At 31.8% G+C, this 23,264-nt stretch overlaps 1 protein-coding gene across 1 annotated transcript; it reads right to left on the bottom strand.

The window, feature by feature from the left end:
- Nucleotides 1-7,685: 7,685 nt before the first annotated feature.
- On the bottom strand, nucleotides 7,686-22,765 carry LOC139495205 (uncharacterized). Its single transcript, XM_071283416.1, has 13 exons — nucleotides 22,721-22,765; nucleotides 22,175-22,257; nucleotides 20,308-20,379; nucleotides 19,769-19,898; nucleotides 18,610-18,692; nucleotides 18,034-18,105; nucleotides 14,298-14,427; nucleotides 13,724-13,846; nucleotides 12,150-12,269; nucleotides 11,592-11,714; nucleotides 10,632-10,748; nucleotides 9,946-10,064; nucleotides 7,686-7,844 (listed from the first exon to the last, which is right to left on the bottom strand). Exons 2-13 carry the CDS (start codon nucleotides 22,223-22,225, stop codon nucleotides 7,701-7,703), a joined length of 1,284 nt encoding a protein of 427 aa, XP_071139517.1. The 5' UTR covers nucleotides 22,226-22,257; nucleotides 22,721-22,765; the 3' UTR covers nucleotides 7,686-7,700.
- Nucleotides 22,766-23,264: the final 499 nt, after the last annotated feature.

Genomic DNA, 23,264 nt, shown 5'->3' with positions numbered 1-23,264 from the left:
AAGATGGGAGAAAGATACCAGAGGGCAGTCAAACTCCTAGATCGAAAATAAACTGACAACGCCATGGCTAAAAATTAAAGACAAACAAACAAATACTAGTAAACATGCCACAACATAGCAAACTAAAGACTTAGCAACACGGACACCAGCACCAAAAACTAGGGGCGATCTTGGTGCACCGTAAGGGTAAGCAGAAACTGCTCCAGATGCAAATGTTGGATCTGCATGTTTGTAACAAAAAAAAACTTACTGCTTGATTGAAATATAAATCTTAGACGGTTATTGCATATTTGACATGATACGTCTTTATTACCTTTGTTCCAATCACTTCATTTCTATTTCAAACAAAACCATTTGTTTCAAATCGTCTGCTTTGTTCTCTATATTTAAACACGATATGCAATGCTGATTGAACATATCTTTATATCTAGCGTCTATGAACTTTCCTCGACAATTGTATTTCTTTTTGTGTTTTAATATTGGTAAATTGCTGTGGGTTTTCAATTTTCTACATCTTTGTGGTGAAGGTTGTTTTAATACCCATTTATATCGTAAGCATTGATTCCCAATACGCTATATTTCCAGATATTTGATAACAATATTTTTCATAAATATGCCGACTAAGGAGGACTTTGCCGATTATTTACATAAATACTTGCAAATGAGGCTAACCAACTTAAAGTTTATACTCTTATAAATCATGAAAATATCGGTGGTTTTAAGACGACTTCATCATGTTCATGTATACAATAATAGCTAGCTTTCTGTTTTCATGTCAAGGGTCGAATGTAAGGCTCTTATATTTTCGATAAGCTAATAGTGAGATATTATACTTAATTACAAATATTTTCACCAATGCCACTTTCAATCTGCCATATTTTTTTTAAGTCAAGTCTCCCGTTTCTTACATCAGAACAATTGAATGAAACTGTAGATAAACAATGCATTTTTTTTTAAATTTGATGATACTGTGATGAAGGTAAAGTAGGGAATACAAATATAAAAAATATACAACAGTTACATAGGCTAAGCTTTTGTTTCCACTAAGGTTTGACGATAACACTGAATAATAAACTTCTAATTTCTAAGTGGCTACGTACCCCATATCCCAATGCCGTTATTATAAAGACTTATTGACCCAGCTGGTTTATGCATTTTAAAATAAAGTGATGATTTTCTGTAGCTCAAATACATAAACAAATACACACACAAAAACGAAAGAACAAAGGTAATAATTTAATAAAGTAGGCTATAAACGAGAATCTGGATGAACTGAAAGTGACAATCAATAAACACTATCAAAATGCTTTCTGATTGAAATCAACAGATCAACTTATGATATTTTTTCCGCTAAGAGAACCGGATAAACACATTGACCATGCGTATGAAAGAACAGAAATGTCTGAAATTTTAAGTTGTATTTTTTCCAATTTCTAATTAAGATGACGATATTAAGATTAACCGGAATAAATAGATCATTGTCATGATTTTTTTTCACAACTGACTGTTGGTGAACAAGATGTATTCTTCATGAGTAAAGTATTAGAAAAAAATGTTTTTAAAAAATATGTTTAACCAATTACATGTTTGAGTAAAGTATTAGAAAAATAATTTTTTAAAGATATATTAAACCATTTACATGAAAATAAACAAAAACCAATCTAGATTTATTTCAAGATATTCCACTACATAACACTTGTTATGTTCTCCTCATATATTTCATGATGGTATAATACTAAACCCCTAACAGGAGGGATTGTGCTTGATTTTCATATGATGAAGACATAGATTTTCAATCATTTTAATTGAGGTCTGGAGCCGGCATGTCAGTTACTGAGTGTATTATTCTGTTAATTTTTGTATCATTGTCATTTCACTAAATATAGTTTCTTTTCTTACTTATTCTGACATCGGACTCGGACTTCTTCTCCACTGTGCGTATTGCTGTGTATTTGTTTAATTTAAATTGGCTAGATGTATAGAGGGAGTTTTGAGATCTCACTCAACATGTTTAACCCATTTCTAATCTGAATTTTATACAAAGTAATTATTTTTTTGAGGTTGAAGGTTTTGCATTAGAGGCAGTTTAATACATAAGCATATTGGTGTCATATTTAGTAATGATTATAAATGTAGTAAGCATGTTGATAAACTGATAGAAAAAACGTGTAAGCAGCTTCATGTGTAAAAATAAAGTTTGGACTTAACTGTGAATATTTGGGGAAATATATAAATTTTATTTCGTCAATTCTTCAATACTCACCAAAAGTCTATGGGAATTATGGATAATAAAATTGAGAATGGAAATGGGGAATGTGCCAAAGAGACAACAACCCGACCATAGAGCAGACAACAGCAGAAATTCACCAACAGGTCTTCAATGCAACGAGAAATTCTCGCACCCGGAGGCGTCCTTCAGTTGGCCCCTTAACAAATTCACTGGTTCAGTGATAATGAACACCATACTAAACTCCAAATTGTACACAAGAAACTAAAAGATAAAATGATACAAGACTAACATAGGCCAGAGGCTCCTGACTTGGGACAGGCGCAAAAATGCGGCGGGGTTAAACATGTTTGTGAGATGTGTATTTTGATCGGTTGTAAAACATTCGAACTAAGGTTGCTTGAATAGTTCAGGATTACCAAGTAACGCTAGCAGAAATAGTAAACATGGAGAGACATGATTGGAAAAATTAAGAACCAGACGGGAGTTGAAAAAAAGCTATGTTTGCTAAAATTATTTATAACCAAGCACGGAATTTATATCAGATATCAGGAATTACAATTCATGTAACAATAAAAATATGACTACTCCTGTAAATCATTAGCAGCTTATAATTAATCTTATTTTATGTCATCTATTGCAATAGGGAATTCTTTTGACTTCAGTATTAGACAGATTCCATTATTTTCTTCTTTTAAATAAAATTTGCATTAACTATATTATACACACAAGGCACAGTAATAGATGCAGAGCTTTGCATTCAGATTTTTTTCAATGCAAATTTGATATTAAATGCCAATTGTTCATGCGGTCCTATCAATGTCGTGTAGTTCCTTTTCATTTTATATTTATATGCCACAAGTAATCACTGGAAACAGACACACACACACATACACACTTATGAATCTTAAAGTTATGTCTACACTAGAAAGGATATGCGCCTAAACAATTCAAACTGACATTTCACCATTTATACTGTAAAATGATTAAAATCCATTGATTCGTTTCAACCAGTGTCCTTTCGTTTTCATGTCTATATGATCAAATTATTTGTAAGTATGCATTCTGTGATGTGCTCATTTATTAATGTGTGTATCTCTTGCTTTTGAGAAGACGTTTCTAAGTTGTTCAACTTGTGCTTGATTAATGTGTAATTTTTACAATAAAACTCAAATACACAATCAATCAGTGCTTATATATCATCTCATTTATCCAAGTAAGATTAAGCATATTACAGAAGGTATAAGATCAGATTCAAATACGGATGTTTTCCCGACATTTTCATAGATGGCCGACTGCAAACTTAAATCTATAACAAACATGATCTCAACTTTTCCAATTTTCGATTTTTCACTTCCAAGTAGTAACAAACTCGAGCTCACTGCTTCATAGTTTGGCATTTACATATCTAAGTTAAGGAACGTTCACCCTAAACAGACCATTTACAAGGCTGCATCTATTAACAGAAACTGCTATGACACAGATATTAGAAAGAAAGATAGCATTCGACAAAAGTTTTACCGTCACCATCACGAATTGATTGACGGTACGTTCTATTGTTGTCTCAACTTACTATCGACATGTTTCATGGTGTGAGATCTTACTATATCAGTATATATGTCTGAGCTTTAGTTTCCTTATTGTGATTAATTCCCTATTGTTACATTTTTTCTTCAGATACAACATAGGCGTATGACTTCTGTATCGTATTCTATTTTTTTTTTAAATAATACTAAAATCAATTAAAAGGGTGTCATGGAATTGATAAATAGGTTTTATTGTTTAAATTTATAATGACATACATTTCTTTGCTTCATCTTTTGTTACCAGATATTTTAGGATAGATATTGTTGGAAAACTAGGAACTATTTGTTGAAAGGGTATTCCTAGCTTATTTATAATTCATATTTTGTTGTATTAAAAGTGGTGCACACAAACATTTGACAAATACAATAGTGGTAATTTCTATAACAAAAACAAAGAGACGAACGGTTTGAACAAAATATACTTGATAAAAGGGCCCACTGAATTGAAATATTCAATAGGTTCTTTTAATCATCATTATACTTTTCGATATATCACCACTCCAAGTACCCCAATACATGTGTCCTGAATTACCGGAATATGCTATGTTCAGGTCCGAGTTAAAACTGCTGTAATACCACCAGGCGCTTTTATTGGTAACTGCAATGTTACCATTTTCGTATAGGTCATTGTCTCTGTCTTTTGTTGAGAATGGTTTACCGTTTGAATTATCCATGGCATTTTCTGCAAATGATTAAAACATCCAATTCAAAAACTCATATGATATATCGTGGAAAATACAATCTAAAAGCAACAATACAGCACAAGGAACTGTAACACTAGAAGCAACAGCTTTACATTGCATAACCTCTTACATGCATGTAACTGACACGTGTCGGTCGTCAGACGCCATATGTTGACATATGTCTTTCACATTTATTTTCTTATTCTTTCATGTTATCGGCTGACCCGCACTTACATAATTCCATTTTACAATTAACATGTATTGTTTGTTGCTGTACCCCTATTTGTGCATTTTTACCTATTGTTTCCGTTTGTTTTGTTCACACATCTATGTCAATATAATAAAATTTGATGCGACTGTCACACATGTGAGAGGTTTAGCTAGCTATAAAACTAAGTTCAATCCACCATTTTTTACATTAGAAAAGGCCTGTACCAAATTGGGAACTTTCCTTTTTGAGGAGTTCAGTATTTTTGTGATTCATTTTTTTTGTATCTATAAAACATGTTCAAAGTTTTTACGAATAGCTATTCATAAAGATTTTTTTTTTTTTTTTGGTTAACTGTATTTTTAAATATAGCCTTATTGTTTCATGAAAAAAATTAATACACCCTAAAATTGCAAAGGACTTGGTGATAAAATATAAAAATGCAGGTCGACTTAAGGTTATTGGCTAGACTTACGTCCTGCATCTCCGGTATAGCCGGTAACAGTTAGAACATACAAGGACTGTTCGTCACTGACTCGAAATGTAGTATAATTGACTGTGTGATGTTGTCCGTTTGCTATTTCAATATATATACTTATTTCGTGACGACCGATCGAAGTTATCAAATGGAGATTATCATTTCCTTGAAATAATTATGAAATAATAGATTTATAAAGGGAATAAAAAAAATACTAGTTGAACAATATATGTAATACAATAATGATAGGTGTGATAGTGTGAACGGGGAATGTGTCAAAGAGACAATAATAACCCGACCAAAGAGCAGAAAACATCCCAAGGCAAACCAAGAGTCTTTAACGCAGTGTAAAATCCCACACATATGCGGCCTTCGTTGGTCCCTAAACAATAATGTGAACTAGTTCAGCAAAATGGACGCCACACTCGACTCCAAAACATATAAATGAGCTAGATCTGAAAAAGACCCAAGACTAAAAAATTCTAGATGTTACTGACTTGGGAAATGCGCATATAAAAGCAGAAGGGTAAATTATGCGTAAAGATTCCTCTATACCTCAAGCAAATGTAGACATTTATGTATTCAACTTTTTTTTTATGTGCCGCAACATACAAACTGTACGAAGTTATATTCACTTCCATACGAAATAGGAAACAGTTTTATTTCTGGCACAGCGATTTTCCCTCAGTACTAATATTCGCTTATTATTTAATATGATTTCAACTTTTTGCACATAATCATGCATTACAAAGTATCAAGATACGAAGACTAGGTAAGCATCCATCACCCATCGAGTGAATCAATAGTCAGTTCAATTGGCGCCATAAGGAATATGATAAATTAATAGATCAAACAACTTTTCTGCAATGAAAAAAGTCCGCGAGTTTACATCTTAAGTTGTATGTGCATTTGAGACGTAGACAAATTTTGTTGGTTATACATTGTGTGGGTCAACAGTGTGTGTTGATGACAGAAAAACATCTGCTGAATCGATTTAAATAATTCTTTCTTTAACTGTGAGTAGTTTTTGTGTCGGGAAGCAAACCTTATAGTGACATCCGATACATATAAACATATACGAAGATTTGGACAGAGATTGTCCTATAAGAAAATAATTCATGATTTCCTTAATATTGATGTTTTGTCGAGCCAGTGACTTTTTTGTGAAGAACATGAGAAATGTGGATAGTGATCCAGAGGCGGTGGTGTTAACTTACTTTTTAAATGCTTAATAATTCAGAATGTAGAAGACCTGGATGCTTCATACTTTGTATATATATATGCCTTATGTCCTTTAGTGTCCATAGCCCTTGGCCTCTTTTTCATGGTTCACTGATTACTTTCATCTTAATTTCTTAATTTATCTCTTGTTACGAGTAATATGATAAGTATATTTAGTATGTGGGTACTTTTCAGGGTCTTCATGCCTGTCAGACAGATTTCATTTGACTTTGAATTCAATTCATAAATCAGAGAATAAGGTTTAGTTTTCGTCGTCTTGTCCAGATCTCATATACTTTAAGCAATCTGTCTCTATAGGTCAACTATGATCAGTGTATTGAGTACTTGTAAGGTGTTCATGTCCAACTGATAGGTGTCATCTTAACTTGACCTCATTTTCATGGCTCAGTGGTTAACGTTAAGTTTTTCAATTTTGGTCTGGTATTTTAATACTGAATGCAAAAGGTCAATGATATTTGATGTATGGAAATATTCCACAATGTATGTCAGTCTGAAAAGTTTTTATTTACCTTAACATCATTTGTACGGTTCATTGCTCAATGTAATTTTTTGGTGTTTTGGTCTGTTTTTCAGAAACTATAAGCAATATCTCGAAGCAAAAGGAACACATAAAGAACATGTTGTGTACCTCTTGATTTACGGAACTAGTATGCTCTCATACGCAACTAAAAATTCTGATGATTGATTTTTTTAGCAATGTATTGAATGATTTGTTTTATCATATAATAGATATAGGAAGATGTAGTATGTATGTCAGTGAGACAACTCTCCATCCAAGTCACAATTTATGAAAGTAAACCATTATAGGTCAAGGTACGGTCTTCAACACGAATGATTATCACTCTCTTTGGTTGTAAGACAAAATTAGTACGAATGCCGACTTTGAAATAGAGAGCAATGGAGCAATGCATTTGTAGTGTGATGTCTTTTATCTTGTAATTTCACTGAAAGTTGAAGTTATTCAAACAACTATACTAGTCTTATCAATCGAAAAATGTAACTCATTAAAGATAAGCTGGTTTAATTATTCAATATTTTTTTAATAACACTCCAGAGAGATTACAGTTTGTAGAAGAAGCTCATTTTCTTAATAGCCATCAGATTATTTCTGCTTTTGTCATTTGCTTTTGTGTGTTTTATTCGTTGCTGTTCATGTACTGATTTTGTGGCATGGATGGATACCCCATATCCTTTATTTTTCTATTATATGTTTAAACAAAAATTGAAATCCTGATGGCCCTGACGTTACCGGATTAAAATTCTTCTAGAAATCGGTTCAAAGCTGTATTTTCAAATATGATTTAATAGAAATAATTAAATTACCTAACCAATATTCTCCGTAGGCCGATCCAAATCCTTGCTTGTATTTATTCCATGTTTGATAAAAATCAACAGAGCCATTTATTCTTCTTTGTATGACCTTTTAAATTGATAGACAAAACATGAAATAAAGAATGTTAAACAAAAGAAAATATACAGTCAACTCTTGTTATTTTTAGGTCAGTCGGACCAGAGAAAATGTCAAGATACTCATACTGTTGTCTTTTCTATGGTCGGGTTGTTGTCTCTTTGACACATTCCCCATTTCCATGTTCAATTGTATTCAACTCACAGAAAACCGAAAAGCCCATAGATAGAACTCTTGCTTAGCTTAGTAAGGTTACAACAAATTTATGAATTTAGAAAGGACTCGATTTTCTGTCGTAGATCGTTGTATCAAATATGTAATTATATATAATAAAGTTCGCTAATTATTATAATTAAATGAAACGATTATTTTTTGTTTCGTCTTCTTTTTTAATAGAATAGTTTCTAATCGATCTAACCGTGATTTAAAGTTGACAAAATCGTTCATTCTCGTATACAAGAGATTTTAGAAAATTAGATTTCTTTTCATTTTCTTATATTTTAAACTTTTTCTAAAGGATCAAGTACAGAAAGATTAAAGACGACGATTGATCTAATTACTAAGTCTCAATCCCTCTTTTATGGAAGACCAAGCTCATATATGTATAATTACGGTTAATAGTTTTTAGACATAGTTAATAATTGTTTATTAATTATAACAATGTACAACTATTAATTTATCATGGTGATCATAGATCATCTAAGGTAAACACAGTGGTCAGTGATTGGAAATTCAATACACGTGTATGTGTATTGTCAGTTAAATTCTTCAATCCATTTAAATCCCCGAGGTAAGATTTTGACAAACATGTATCAGCTTGAAATAAATAGTGCAATTTGAATGCTTTTGCTGACCCTGTAAAAGTTAATTAGGTACGAGTCATTACAACTTTGACACATTAGAAGTCAAAATACATATATCTTTATGGAACAAAGTTCGGGACAAAGAGAAAACTTCATCTCAACCGAAATATCGAGTCAACTGAATTGTAAAAAACGAGTGTCAACTGTTTATTTCAGTCATAACACAAAGTTTTGAAATCAAGCAATGCATAAAACCAGTAAAATAATTCTGTTGTGGCACGTTTTACTCAACATTATAACTTTTTGGTAGATTTTAAGTTCAATATTTTGGAATCGTTTATTTTCGATGAATTCAATTTTGTTGATCGAAAAAAAAAAACTGCATTTTAATGGATATCTAATTTTGGGGTTCTGCAAGATGATCTCTAGAAAATTGAAGTTTGTTGATTTTATGGGCACACAATCTACGGAATTTGTAACTCACAAATAGTTATGGATCCAAAGTAAATCTCAAGCTGAGGTCAAAAGAAGAAAAGAAGAAATTGATTATATCAACGTTTAGACCTAAACTTTTAAATTTTTTCTGAAATTCCAAACGCTGCAATTTTTAGAAAACTTATGAAAGTACAGGTCGTTGTCGCACATAAACATGTCAAATATCGGAGTACTTTGAAAATATGAAAAATTTCAATATCTAGAAAAGGAGGAAATTAAGTTTGCAATGACGAAATGAAACATGATAGAAGAAAATATTCCTTCATTACCTTCAAAGCAAAGTGAACATTTAAGATAAAAAAAAGTCCAAAAATATCTGAAATATGCAAAAAAAAATAACATAAATAATAATAATAATGACTTTAATTCGGGTAGTGCTAACATTCATTTCGTCGTATTAAAACAGCTATTAGTATTCGTAAATCTGAGCATGACGTAAATCCTTTTTACCACGGACTATAAATGTAGATACCAAATGATAAATAACAAAGTGAAATTGTTTATCCTGGAATTAATAAAAATTTGTCTTGTATATAAATAAATAACACGTGTTCTCTGTTGATGTTGGTCCATCGTGCATTGTTACTCATTTGGTGGATTTGTCAAAACCCTAGGTAAACGAAAATTGCGTCGTAAGAAAATATACAATTATATTTTCGAGGACATTAGCAGACTTATTTACTCATATCCATATAAGGTAGTACTTTGGACCTGTTGTATACACCAGTAATCTCTGTTTCTACTTTATTCGTATCACGGAATGGAGATATTGATAAAACTATTAAACTATCTAATTCATTAAATTATACACTTACAGTCCATTTTTCATGTTGACGAACTATACAGAAAACACGAACCGGTTTATTTTTGCCGTTTGGATATATTGTGTATATTCCATCTTTTGATATTGGTAGATCAGCACATTCAAGGCCTCCTAACAAAATAATAATATTCCCATCAGAACAATGTTCGATTCATGATTCTTCTCATACACATAAACATTATAATGTCTATTTATGTCTCTTCAGTGGTGCTCGAGGACAAAAAATCCAATGCATATTAAAGGACGAAAAGGTTAAGCTAAAGCCGGTCAAGGAATCAGAGCTTTGCATGAGGGAGATGCTTTCCTTAAATTTAAATAGTTTCGAAAATTTTGTTACAGCAAATTTTAATAACACAAAATCCACGTATTTCCATGCCAGTACCGAAAGTACTTGCTACTGGATGGTGATCCATCTTTTTCAAAACAATACAATATGATTGACTAAAAGGTAAGTACGAATAATGCCACAAATCAATCTGACGTTTAAAACGAAAAAAAAGAGATCTTCCATTTGCATGATTTCGGTTTTCATTAAACGTATTAGAAAAGGTAAATTAAATACATAACCGATATTAAAGCTTGATATTGTGATAAACAACCAAATAAAATATTTTCGGATGAAAGTCTGTTAGAATACATCATTACATAAGTAAATGTATGATGAACGTGTATACTCACTTAAACATTGAGATCCAGACCAATACTCTGAGATTAGTGGACATACACATTTGGAATCAATGCATCGAAAAGTTGCACATTCTTCATTTGAAGTACATGTCGTATTAAAACTTTTTCCTACAATTATATAATATGTAAACTAGGTAGCTCAGCTATGAGAATTTCGATCAATATGTATATCCACAAATATGCAAAATTTATCAAATCATTAATTGAAGAGGAAATCCGAGTATTCCTTCCTTCCTTCTTTCATTTATTTGAGTATAGCATTTAAAAAAAACCTGATTATAATGCTTTTTGTTTTAGCTGCATATTACATTTGCTAAGAACACACATGTATCAATCTGTTTCCTTATTGTTGAGTTGTGCTGTAGATCACAACATTTTACACAATGGTTTAAACGAACTATTTCGTCAGTCAGAAGCATTACTCTAACAAGTAATTTTTTTAGCAACTTATAAAGATAATTTTTGTTTTTAAGAAATATAAAATAGAGTTATCTTAAATTCCAATAGAAGCATGAACTACATGTAGTTTTAATAATTTTTTACATCATTTTATATCATAAAATTAAAAAATTATTGTTTTGAGAGGAGAATAGATATAAAGAAATAATGAGAAAAAATGTTACTTTTATATATATATAAATGAATTAGCAATAACACTTATTTAAGGAACAAATTACTTGTTTTGAGTTTCAAGTTATAAATAACTTAAGTCTTAATTAATTTACAAGTTTCTATCTATTTCTATTTGTCTATCTTCAATATTTTCAAGGAAAACGATATTTTAATATTCCCAAGATATTTGTTGTCTAGTATATAAAATGATGAAGCATTATGGACATCGATGTTAAATGAAATATCATTTCATTAGTGAAGGTTAAAAGTTTCTTCCTACCTTCATTGAAGTATAATATTAATTGCGCACATGTATCACTTAATGTATGTTTCACCTACTGTTTGTGCATGCTGAACCCATCCAGTAGTCAAACGCATAATCACATTGACATTTTCCATGAAGACAAAACAAACTTTCCAAGCACTCTACAGAAGCATCACAGGTAAAGTTTAAACTTTTCCCTGTAAAATCAAAGAAACTATACGTTTAGAAGTATACATAGAAAATATTTCGTTTAGTTTATTCAACGTGACGGATCGTTCATTTAATTCATTCACATTTAAGAAATATTTAATATTAAAATTTATATGACCATATATTAGACCGTTGGTTTTCCCGTTTGAATGGTTTTACACTAGTAATTTTGGGGTCCTTTATAGCTTGTTGTTCGGTGTGAGTCAAGGCTCCGTGTTGAAGGTCGTATATTGACCTATAATGGTTTCCTTTTTTTAAATTGTTGTTTGGATGGAGAGTTGTCTCATTGGCACTCACACCACATCCTCTATATCTATATAAGTCGAAAAAGCGCTGATCCACTGGTCTAAAGTGCGAATTTTCTTGCTACCAGTACTTTCATTAAATACAAAACGTGTCATGTTAAACTGGTGATGTCTTACTTTGTAAACAACTTGTTCCATTCCAATACTGCGTAGAAGGGCAGCTACATATATTTCGTATGCATTGTAATGTCGCATGACATTGTCCTTTGTCTGTGCAAACCTCGCCATTTGATCGATCTGAAAATTTCAATAAAATTAAGTTTGTTTTCACAATTTTGATATATGTGTGTACATTATTCTCTTATTACTTCATATAGAAAATGCTTGTACAAAATCAGGAATATATAACGAGTCGTACGTGGTAAAAGATCACTCGACCAGATATTTAATGTAATAGAATAATCATAACAAAAGAACAGTTTGGTGTGCTTTTAAATTAAAACTGCTTGATAAATACAGGTAACTCTTGTGTGAAAACAAATTTCAGATAGAATGTATACTTTATTCAAATTTAAAGATAATATATGGTGTGATGTATAAATACATATATAGACGATAATTACATGTACCTATACATTAAATTTTGTACAAGGATAGATGATATTCATAAAGATAGATGTTAACAATTTATAATCATTGGAGTTTTTTTCCTCATTTGCTTTTCTCCTGGACAAATGAGTCTGAAACATCGGGTCCCGTTAGTTGCTTCCCTGGGCAACTTATGAGTTTGACTCTCCCTCTGGTATATTTCGTCCCTCTTTTAGGGTTGATTTAACAGTTGATTATTATAAAACATATTTAAGATATATAAAAAAAAAGTCAGAAATATGAATGGTGATATTATCCAGTCGTTTGATGTGTTTGAGCTTTTGATTTTACTATTTGATAACGGACTTTCCGTTTTGACTTTTCCTCGGAGTTCAGTAGGTTTGTTATATTAATCTTGAATATATATTTAAAATAGGTAGGCTGTTTTTCAGTTTTTTGTTTTACTCTTTTCAATTTCTAAAACAATATAGTTTTGTAACTTCATTCTTACATTATCTTTCTCTGAAATTGTAAATGAAACCTGTTTTTCAAAGACTTAAAATTATATTGAATTGAGAATAAGAAGACGTAGAAGAAAATCCATGCATTTATCTTTCGCCATTTATAAAGACATGTTTATGATAACAGCGTGCTAAGTGTTTCGGCGAAGAAAGAAAGAAGAAAATTTCAGAACCAATAGGGGATGTTAACTCGACCTAGCAGTTTTGTGATAGATTTGATGATAGATAAACTTTGCAACCTTAACTACACAAATTATGACATATATACATTACGTTGTGTACACTCATTTTAAATTGGTTAAATCATATGACAAATTTATTCAATGGTTCTAAGTCTGTCCAAATTTCTGTAATTTAATCATTTTGCCATTATTCATCAGGCAAGTTTCTTCTTATTATATAACTTAATCTAAACTTATATTCAAAGTACTCAATAAATTATCATTTTCAGTAGTATTTATAAAAAAAACGTAACTTTTCTTGGATTTTTTTTTATAACTTTTCTGTTACATGTTTGTTAAATATTTTGATCAGATATATGTTTTTCTTATTCTTGATATTGTAAAGATTAATATAATTTTATTTATATGTTAAAAAAATCTAACATCCGCATAAATGTTCAGCAATTGTAAATGTACTTACTTGTAATGCATGAAATACTATCCCAATAATACTTGTTTGACGCACATTGACATTTTCCAGTTATACAAACAAGGTTACTGCTACATTCGGTTGTTGATGTGCATGACGCATTCATTGCTTTTTCTATATTGATAGAGTTGTGAAATTAGTAACAATCACATCGGTATAGCAAGGTAACCATCCGGATTTAGATAATGTCCGTATCTAAGATTTGTCATTGAATTAATATTGAAAACACATATCTGGTTTACTATAGTAGGCAACGAAGAGGGCAACCTAACGCGATCTGATTTTTCATGAAAATGGAACTTTTCGAACAAGTGTGACTGTATATTGATTTAATTCACTCATCGATAAGCATTTGAAAAACACATTTTATATGTTTATTTTATCCACCAATATAAACTGCTTTACGATTCAAACTGTAGACTAAAATATAATGTTAATAGAATAGAAATATTTCTTCTATTCTTTTATCGCAAGTAAATATGTAACAAAAACGCAAGATGATTGATTGAGCAATGTGCTTTTTGTGTTTTTATTTTGGATTTTGTTTAGTAAAACAAGTACTCACGCTCCTGATGTCCACATTGGAGATCAGCGTTACAAAGTTCTGTTCCGCCACAACATCTTTCACATGTTAAATGTCTACCAGCAGTTGATCGGCGCCCAAACAAATTCGTGTTTGAACCATGAAGACATAACTACGACAACGTTATAAATTAGAAATGTGTGCAAGGAGAAAACATTAACATATTGAAATTGATATTAATACGAATACATGTATTTAACATGTTTTTCGCCGCTACATTATGTATGTATGTGCCTGTCACAAGTCAGGAACATGTAGTTCAGTAGTTGTCGTTTGTTTATGTGTTACATATTAGTTTTTCGTAAAAATTTTGTACATACATTATGCGGTTAGATTTCTTATTATAATTGCTTAACATTTGTGATTTCGGGGTCTTTTATAGCTGACTATGAAATATGGGCTCTCCTCATTGTTGAATGCTGTACGGTAATCTATAGTTGTTAATTTATGTGCCATTTGGTCTCTTGTGGGGAATTGTCCCATTTTGCAAGCATACTACATCTTTTATGTATATATATATATATATATATATTATCATAATAATTTTAATTCAGTAACTGTATCAGTTTATTTTCACAAACTGATCCACGCTTAATTAGATTGAATGTTGATTGTTGCTATTTTTAGACATTATATATATATATATATATTATTCGTGTCAAATTTACATGTAGCCGAACATTTATTATCTTCAAATTTGCCCTAGCAAAAATTAGATTTTCAAATTTGAAGTAGTACATTTTTTTTATCTCCCTTCAGCAAAATTCTACCTCGTGCTTCTGTATAATCGTATGGCACCGTGCATGAGGTATAGTATGTATAGTTGAAAATTGTTGCTATTCCTTTTATATCAGCTATTTAGTTTGTGTTAAAGGATTATGTTGTTAATAGCCATGCCGCCACATCAAATTAACACGTCTAAACATGTTACAACTTTATGACGGACATTCTCTATCAGGTAACATGTGGTTATACATGGCGAGCACAATAATATATATATTACTTGTCTCAAATAAAGCTCAAAAATGTTGGATCTTAAAATTTGTTCTTGCAAATGTTTAGCTAAACTGGCCTAAAAGGCCGAGTGAGCTTGTCTCATCGATTGGTGACAGTCTTCGGCTGTCGTCCGTCGTTCTCGTTAAAATCTTCTCCTCTGAAACTCCTCGCCAAATTTGACAAAACTTGACCACAATCATCATTTGGGTATCTTATTTAAACTAGAGGCTCTCAAGAGCCTGTGTCGCTCACCTTGGTCTATGTGCATATTAACAATTGACACAGATAAATTCATGACAAAATGGTGTTTTGATGATGGTGATGTGTTTGTAGATTTTTCGTTACTGAACATTCTTGTTGCTACAATTCTCTCTAACTATAATGAACTTGGCCCAGTAATTACAGTGGAAAAAATTTCCTAAAAATTTACAAAAATTAACAAAAATTTATGAAATTGTTAACAATTGACTATAAAAGGCAATAACTCCTTAAGGGGTCAATTGACAATTTTGGTCATGTTGACTTATTTGTAGATCTGATTTTGCTAAACATTATTGCTGTTTACAGTTTATTTCTATCTATAATAATATTAAAGATAATAACCAAAATCTGCAACATTCCATTAAAATTACTAATTTTTGGGGCAGCAACCTAACAACAGGTTGACGATTGTCTGAAAATTTCAGGGCAGATAGGTCTTGACCTGATACACAACTTTACCCCCATGTCAGATTTCCTCTAAATGCTTTGGTTTCAGAGATATTAGCCAAAATCTACATTTCACCTCTATGTTCTATTTTTAGCCATGGCGGCCATCTTGGTTGGATGGCCGGGTCACGCCACACATTTTTCAAACAAGATACCCAAATAATGATTGTGGCCAAGTTTGGTTAAATTTGGCCTAGTAGTTTCAGAGGAGAAGATTTTTGTAAAAGATTTACAAAAATTTACGAAAAATTGGTCAAAATTGACTATAAAGGGCAATAACTCCATAAGGGGTCAACTGATAATTTTGGTCTTTTGACTTATTTGTAGATCTTACTTTGCTGAACATTATTGCTGTTTACAGTTTATCCTTCCATAATAATATTCAAGATAATAACCAAAATCTACAAAATTTCCTTCAAATTACTTATTTCGGGGCAGCAACCCAACAACTGGTTGTCCGATTCATCTGAAAATTTTCAGGGCAGATAGATTTTCACTTGATGAACAATGTTACCCCCCATGTCAGATTTGCTCTAAATGCTTTGGTTTCAGAGATATAAGCCAAAATCTACATTTCACCCCTATGTTCTATTTTTAGCCATGGCGGCCATCTTGGTTGGTTGGCCGGGTCACGCCCCAAATTTTTTAACTAGATACCCCAAAGATGATTGTGGCCAAGTTTCGATTAATGTGGCCAAGTAATTTCAGAGAATAAGATTTTTGTAATAGATTACTAAGATTTACGAAAAATAAATAAAAATTTACTATAAAGGACAATAACTCCTAAAGGCGTCAACTGACCATTTCAGTCATGTTGACTTATTTGTAAATCTTACTTTCCTGAACATTATTGCTGTTTACAGTTTTTCTCTATTTATAATAATATTCAAGATAATAACCAAAAACAGCAAAATTTCCTTAAAATTACCAATTCAGGGGCAGCAACTCAACAACAGGTTGCCCAATTCATCTGGAAATTTCAGGACAGAGAGATCTTGACCTGATAAACAATTTTACCCTCTGTCAGATTTGCTCTAAATGCTTTGGTTTTTGTGTTATAAGCCAAAAACTGCATTTTACCCCTATGTTCTATTTTTAGCCATGGCGGCTATCTTGGTTGGTTGGCCGGGTCACCGGACACATTTTTCAAACTAAATACCCCAGTGATGATTGTGGCCAAGTTTGGTTTAATTTGGCCCAGTAGTTTCAGAGGAGAAGATTTTTGTAAAAGTAAACACCGACGACGGACGACGGACGACGACGGACGCCGGACGCAAAGTGATGGGGAAAAGCTCACTTGGCCCTTTTGGCCAGGTGAGCTAAAAATGTGTCCGATGATCCCACTTCCAAACAAATATGATTGACATGGCTTACAAAGAACATAGGGATAAAATACAAGCTATGTCATTTATTTTGAAAACCTTTGTTCTTCACACTAGGGATTTAAAAACATACTTCTGTGATATCCGGGCTGAGTCATGATATGTTAAGCCCTATGTTACGTTTAAAATGGCTAATACTTTTGAAACGAATTTATGAAAATAAAATGCTGGTGATTCAGACAGTCAATCAAACAATAAGAAATAGTTCAAAAGAAAAGCACAAAAAAGTCTTTTGAACTCTCTGGTTATATTTATAAATTAACTGTTTACAAAATTTTGAATTATGAAATACTTCGGCCTACTACATCAGGGATAGCTTACCTTAGCTGATTTTTGCAAATTTTTAGGAATTTTGGTCCTCAGTGCTCTTTAACTTCGTACTTTATTTGGCCTTTTTAACTTTTTGGGATAAGAGCGTCAATGATAAGTCTTTTGTAGACGAAACGCGTGTCTGGCGTATATAAAACAATGTTGTTCTGGTATCTATGATGAGTTTATTTGTGTATTAAAATGGATAGAGAAAGTTGTTTTTCATTACTCCTAGTTATATTTTTCTGTTGTTTTTTTCTTTTTGTGCGCTAAAACTTTGTTTGGTTTTTATTTTTTATTCTTTCCAATGAACTTAAACATACCGTTGAGTGTTTGCAACCAAGGTCATACTTTACATGCTGCGTTTCAGTCAAATACTTATGGAGGAAACAAACCTGCAGGGAAGTTGAATAATGTTATATGTTTATCACTTGTATTATTAATTCACTCGTATTAATATGTCTTGTGATTGACTTGCGACATGTCAATTGATATATTTATAGTTAGACTTCATATGTTTTGATGTTACACTACTGTTTCACGTAAGAATAAAGGTTTGTACGTTACAAAACGTTTAAACCCGCTGAATTTGTTAATACCTGTCCGAAGTCAGGAACCTGATGTTCAGTAGTGGTCGTATGTTAATTTGGTTTATAAGTGTTTCTCGTTTCTCGTTTGTCGTATTTTTTTTATAGATTAGACCGCAGGACTTCCCGATTGAATTAATCCATTATATTGAAAACAATGTCAAAGAGCGTGTTCGATATTTCATTCTATGTTCATTCGGAGTTCTGTTTCTCTTTTATAGCCTCATCAATCGGTATAATTTCGTTATTGTCAACGTTTAATTCGATTTCGTGTTATTGATATTGAACACATTTCTATTTAAATATATGCACCTCATCTTTGTCACATGTCACAGTACTATTACAGATATTTGGATTGTCTACATTATCACAGAATAAACACGTTTGTCCTGGAATTAAAAACATATGAGATAAAGTATTTAATAAACCATACTATACATTTATTTCCCGTGCTGTAGGGAGATATCTAAATGTGTTCACAGAAGAATATTCATATTTCACGAGGGCTGTGCCCGAGGGAAATATATTGTTTCGAGGGATAGCAAGGGAAATGAATGTTTTATTCCCTTCTTTGCATGCTATCTGAACATCAAATATTAGTTTGCATAAAATTGGTTATTTTTTTATTATCAGCCTGTTAGCTTAACTAAACACGACATACACGTTCTCATTGATAAACAGTAAGGAACAAAAGTTAATTATAAGTCTTTTTGTTATAACGTCTGAAATAAATTTGAAGATGATAATGATTTTTGCTATCGGTATTTAAAAAAAAAGAAGATCAGCACGTTGCAGTCCCAACACTTCAGAGAGGAATATGATACTCAGAGGGGAGTATAAAGATTTGTTAAATTACACATTGGATAGTCTCAAAAATTCAAATATAACAATTGATTAAAATATCAATATGCATTAACAGTGGAATAAAAATATTAATTTTCGTTAGGGGTAATATTGCCATTGATTTTATTATATCCGTCTGTGTTAATCTGGTCTTTCTCAAAATACATTATCTATGTTTCTAATAAAGATATACTCGACATGAATACACCGTCTAGAACATAAGTTAACAAGTATTGCAACATGTACAATGACAAATATTGGAAAAAAGAAAAGTGTTTGCAATGGAATAAAAAAAAACTTTCCGCCTCTTCGTTTCTCTATGAAGTTTTGTAACCGTTTCAACTCAAGTTTAATTTTATTTGATAAACACACCAAATTAAAAAAAGACGGTTGCCTCGAAATATCCAAGATATATGCAGGGCTAATTCCTAATACCGACAAATTTCAGGGCTTTTTCCGTCCCATTTAAAATGAAACATGGTTTAACGCACTTTGTTTTGGTCGCTGTGGCAACTGAAGTAATAAATGCTGGTTTTGTTTAGATATATGCATATACTAGACTGCAATAAATGTGATACGTCTTATTTAAGTCAAACATTTAAATAAATTGTTTCATTTTGCTTCTTACCTGTTATTGTATTTTGACAAGACAGATCATAATTGCAGACGTTAGAATCATTGCAGCATTTCTGGCATACGATATGGGCATGTCCATCTCTCTTTCCCAAAATATGTCCTGTTATATCCTTTTGGCATAGCTGAAAAAATAAATTTGTATAGTGATAAATAAGAAATTTAGCTTTTCTAGATTAATAGCATTAATGCAAAAAACGGTTGAAGTATTGAAGTTTAAAAGAGGGTCAAAAGATACCAGAGGGACAATCAAGGGAGATGTAATAATATACAGCTATTGAAACCAGTTAAAATTGCTTATCAATCAAAACATTTTTATAAATTAGTCAGCATTTTGGTTGGGTTTTTATTATATTCTTGTCTGATTTGATATATTTGTGTTTTTGACTGTCTGTTATAGCTTAAATATTTAACCATATTCATTTGATATATTATATATATTGCACGTGTTACCACTAATTATAAATATGAGTCACATCACCAAGAAAGTATCTTACAATAGTCATTATAGATTAAGATATAGTTGATATATACCTCTTGAAATGTACAACCAACATCGTATTTAGTTTCATTGCTAACGGTGTGGTACTTTTGAACAAAACACATCTGAAAATTGAATATCAATGTAACTTAAACAACAATTTAAACTCATATCATGTTCCAGAACGGCATAAAGTCCAACATTGAAACATTTTGAACGCTCAATTCCATCAGAGAATCAGTGTTTTGCATTAGGGAGATGCATTTTTTTAAGGATAATTTATTGCAAAATTTGAAGTTACGACGTTTTGTTTTTAACTGTCTACTGACCTTAACATTTCACTCCAATGTTTAAAAAGAAGAGAAATGTCATTATTGAAGCATTTATTCGAAATATTAAAACTTTCAATCAAGAGCCGAGGATTACATATGTAGGACTCTAAAGTGCGATGGTCACGCTAAAGTGCGATGGTCTACGCTAAAGTACGATGGTGTTTCACGCTAACGTGCGATGGTTGATTGTTTGCTAAAGTACGATGGTGTATCACGCTTAAGTGCAATGGACCAAAAGGTTTATTCCATAGGGCTAGAAACGTGAAAGAACATGGATGTTTAAAAAAAATATCTTTTTGCAAAAGCTAGTAAGCTCAAGTATCAATATGTGATAGGCTTTATAATTTACCGGTAGGCTTGGTAAGTGATTGTTTCTAAATCTAGAAGACCGACCACGCTTTTATTGCTTACAAGGTAATTTAGGTGTCACAAAAAATACAATTCGGACGTATCAAATATTTGGATCCATGGTGTAGCTTACCGTTCACAGATCTTCACACTGTATAACAACTATGTGAATTAACACATCCCCCAGGCCTAGCCTAAAGTCGTTATTGTAGATAACTAATAAAAAAATCGTTCATCATAGTTTTCGGAATGTATAACATTTATTGCATAAGCTTTAATTCAAATGCGAGAGAAAAGAGATATTGTCCAAGTTTTCTACATTTTCGTAGCGAGAACAAATACTTGTGATATTTTCCTAAAATGTACAAACTACTGATTTAGCGGACAATCTATAATTTACGCCTAAAAATGTAGCTTTATTTTACAGACGTTTCTTTTCCATTAAATCCACAATATTTTATCCACGGGGACTGCAAAGTAAGTTATACTGAACACCAATTAACGTAAAAAGAATTTAAATGTATCGGTTCACTTCCAATAAAAGCAGGATACAGGATGAGTATGCGTATACTATTTTGTATCCATACATTTAACTTCAGATTCATGTCCTCCTTCAAGCAACCTAGAAAAAAAACACATTTGCTTCAGCCAACAAAACACGGTTAGGTTTAAATTAATAAAGTCGTGAACTCTTGCTTTCCAACTGCATGGTTTATAAGTTCAGAATGTACATTTATAGTTTGTAAAAACGACTGTTGACGTCATAATCCAATCACGTTTCCTACGTCTATACTTTCGCGGACCATCGCACTTTAGCGTATGTAGGCATCGCACTTTAGCACAGACCAACGCACTTTAGCGTGACCATCGTACTTTAGCGTCCCCATCGCACTTTAGAGTCCTACACATATATTCCCCGTAAATTTATATTTTTATAGGTTTGGATAGGTACCTATTTCAATGCAAAAGTAGTCTACAAACTTTCGCTGGTTTCAGTGCTTTTTTTTAATTCTTTCGGTTGACAATGACTACAAATACCTGTCTGGTTCTTATCATTTTCAATTATATAACTTATTAAAGTTACAACTTGTTTCTAATTCATGAACATGTTTTTTGTTTGTATGGTTAATAATAATAATCCTCAGCAGAGTTATAGCCAGGCGAAAATATTTCACTGTAAGTACATTCAATGTAATGTATGATCCTTCGTAGTATTCCTTCAATATCAATATAATATTACCTCATTTTTATCACAGCTGATAGCGTGTTGACATTGTTCATCTTGTCTCATTCCGCTGCATGAAAAACATATTCGTTCGCTGTCTAATAAACAAGAAACGGTTTTACTGTATTTGTTGCTACAAACTAACTATACAAACTTTCAATGGCTTAATTATCATTACAAAAACAATTCATTCAATGAAATGCAATTAAACTTATGGTTTATATGTCTATTTTTATCGAACGTGACATTAAAAAACAATCAACACAGAACCATGGAACATGTAAAAACAAACACGAGTTGATGAAATTTTTTCATTACTTGATTTCCACTTGTGTTAACATTTCTTTCATCATGGGTTTCCGTTGCAATTGCGCTATGCAGTTGACAAGATAACGCAGAGAGGTCACACGGTGTTTTGTCTTATGCATACGGGAAAATATGTTTGAACTAGATTGAAAACGAATCCAATCAATGATATATTTACTAGTTTACGGTTAAGTTTATGATTTTTTTGGTTAACAACGCTTCAGGTTTTATTCGAAATGTAATCATTATATTTACTTATACTGTTCACTAGAATTGACAGCAATATCCCACCACTAAGCATCAAGCCTGACAAAACAAAACAAACAAAATTTTATGTAGCAGATGTAACATATTGTATTATTGCATTTGTGTGTTTTTGGGGTTAAGAATAATCCCAAGCAACAGAATAATTGCCAGGCGAAATTAATGCACCGGAAGTAAATTCAAGGTTATGCATGATGCCTCTTAGTTTTCCTTAAATTTTATTATAATATGACCTCATTTTGATCACAGCGGATAGCATTTTGACAATTTTCACCTTGTCTCATTCCGCTGCAGTGTAGTGTGATCAATGCAGATGCAGTGCTATCTGATTATGAATAACCATTTTCTAATAATTTTGGTAAACATGTCCACATGTTATTTCGCACTGTAGGTAAATGTTTAGCTATAGCGATATATGTCACATGACCAGTTTATTATCATCTATGCTTTTCACTTCGTACATGTTTTACTTGTTTGGCTTTATAACAATTTTGATTTCAGCGTCACTGATGGTTCTTACGTAGACGAAAGCGTC

Source organism: Mytilus edulis, chromosome 11, assembly GCF_963676685.1.
Source record: "Mytilus edulis chromosome 11, xbMytEdul2.2, whole genome shotgun sequence".
NCBI classification, from domain to species: domain Eukaryota; kingdom Metazoa; phylum Mollusca; class Bivalvia; order Mytilida; family Mytilidae; genus Mytilus; species Mytilus edulis.
Note: the sequence above shows the minus strand (reverse complement) of the source record. Positions and strands in the feature narration are given on the sequence as shown.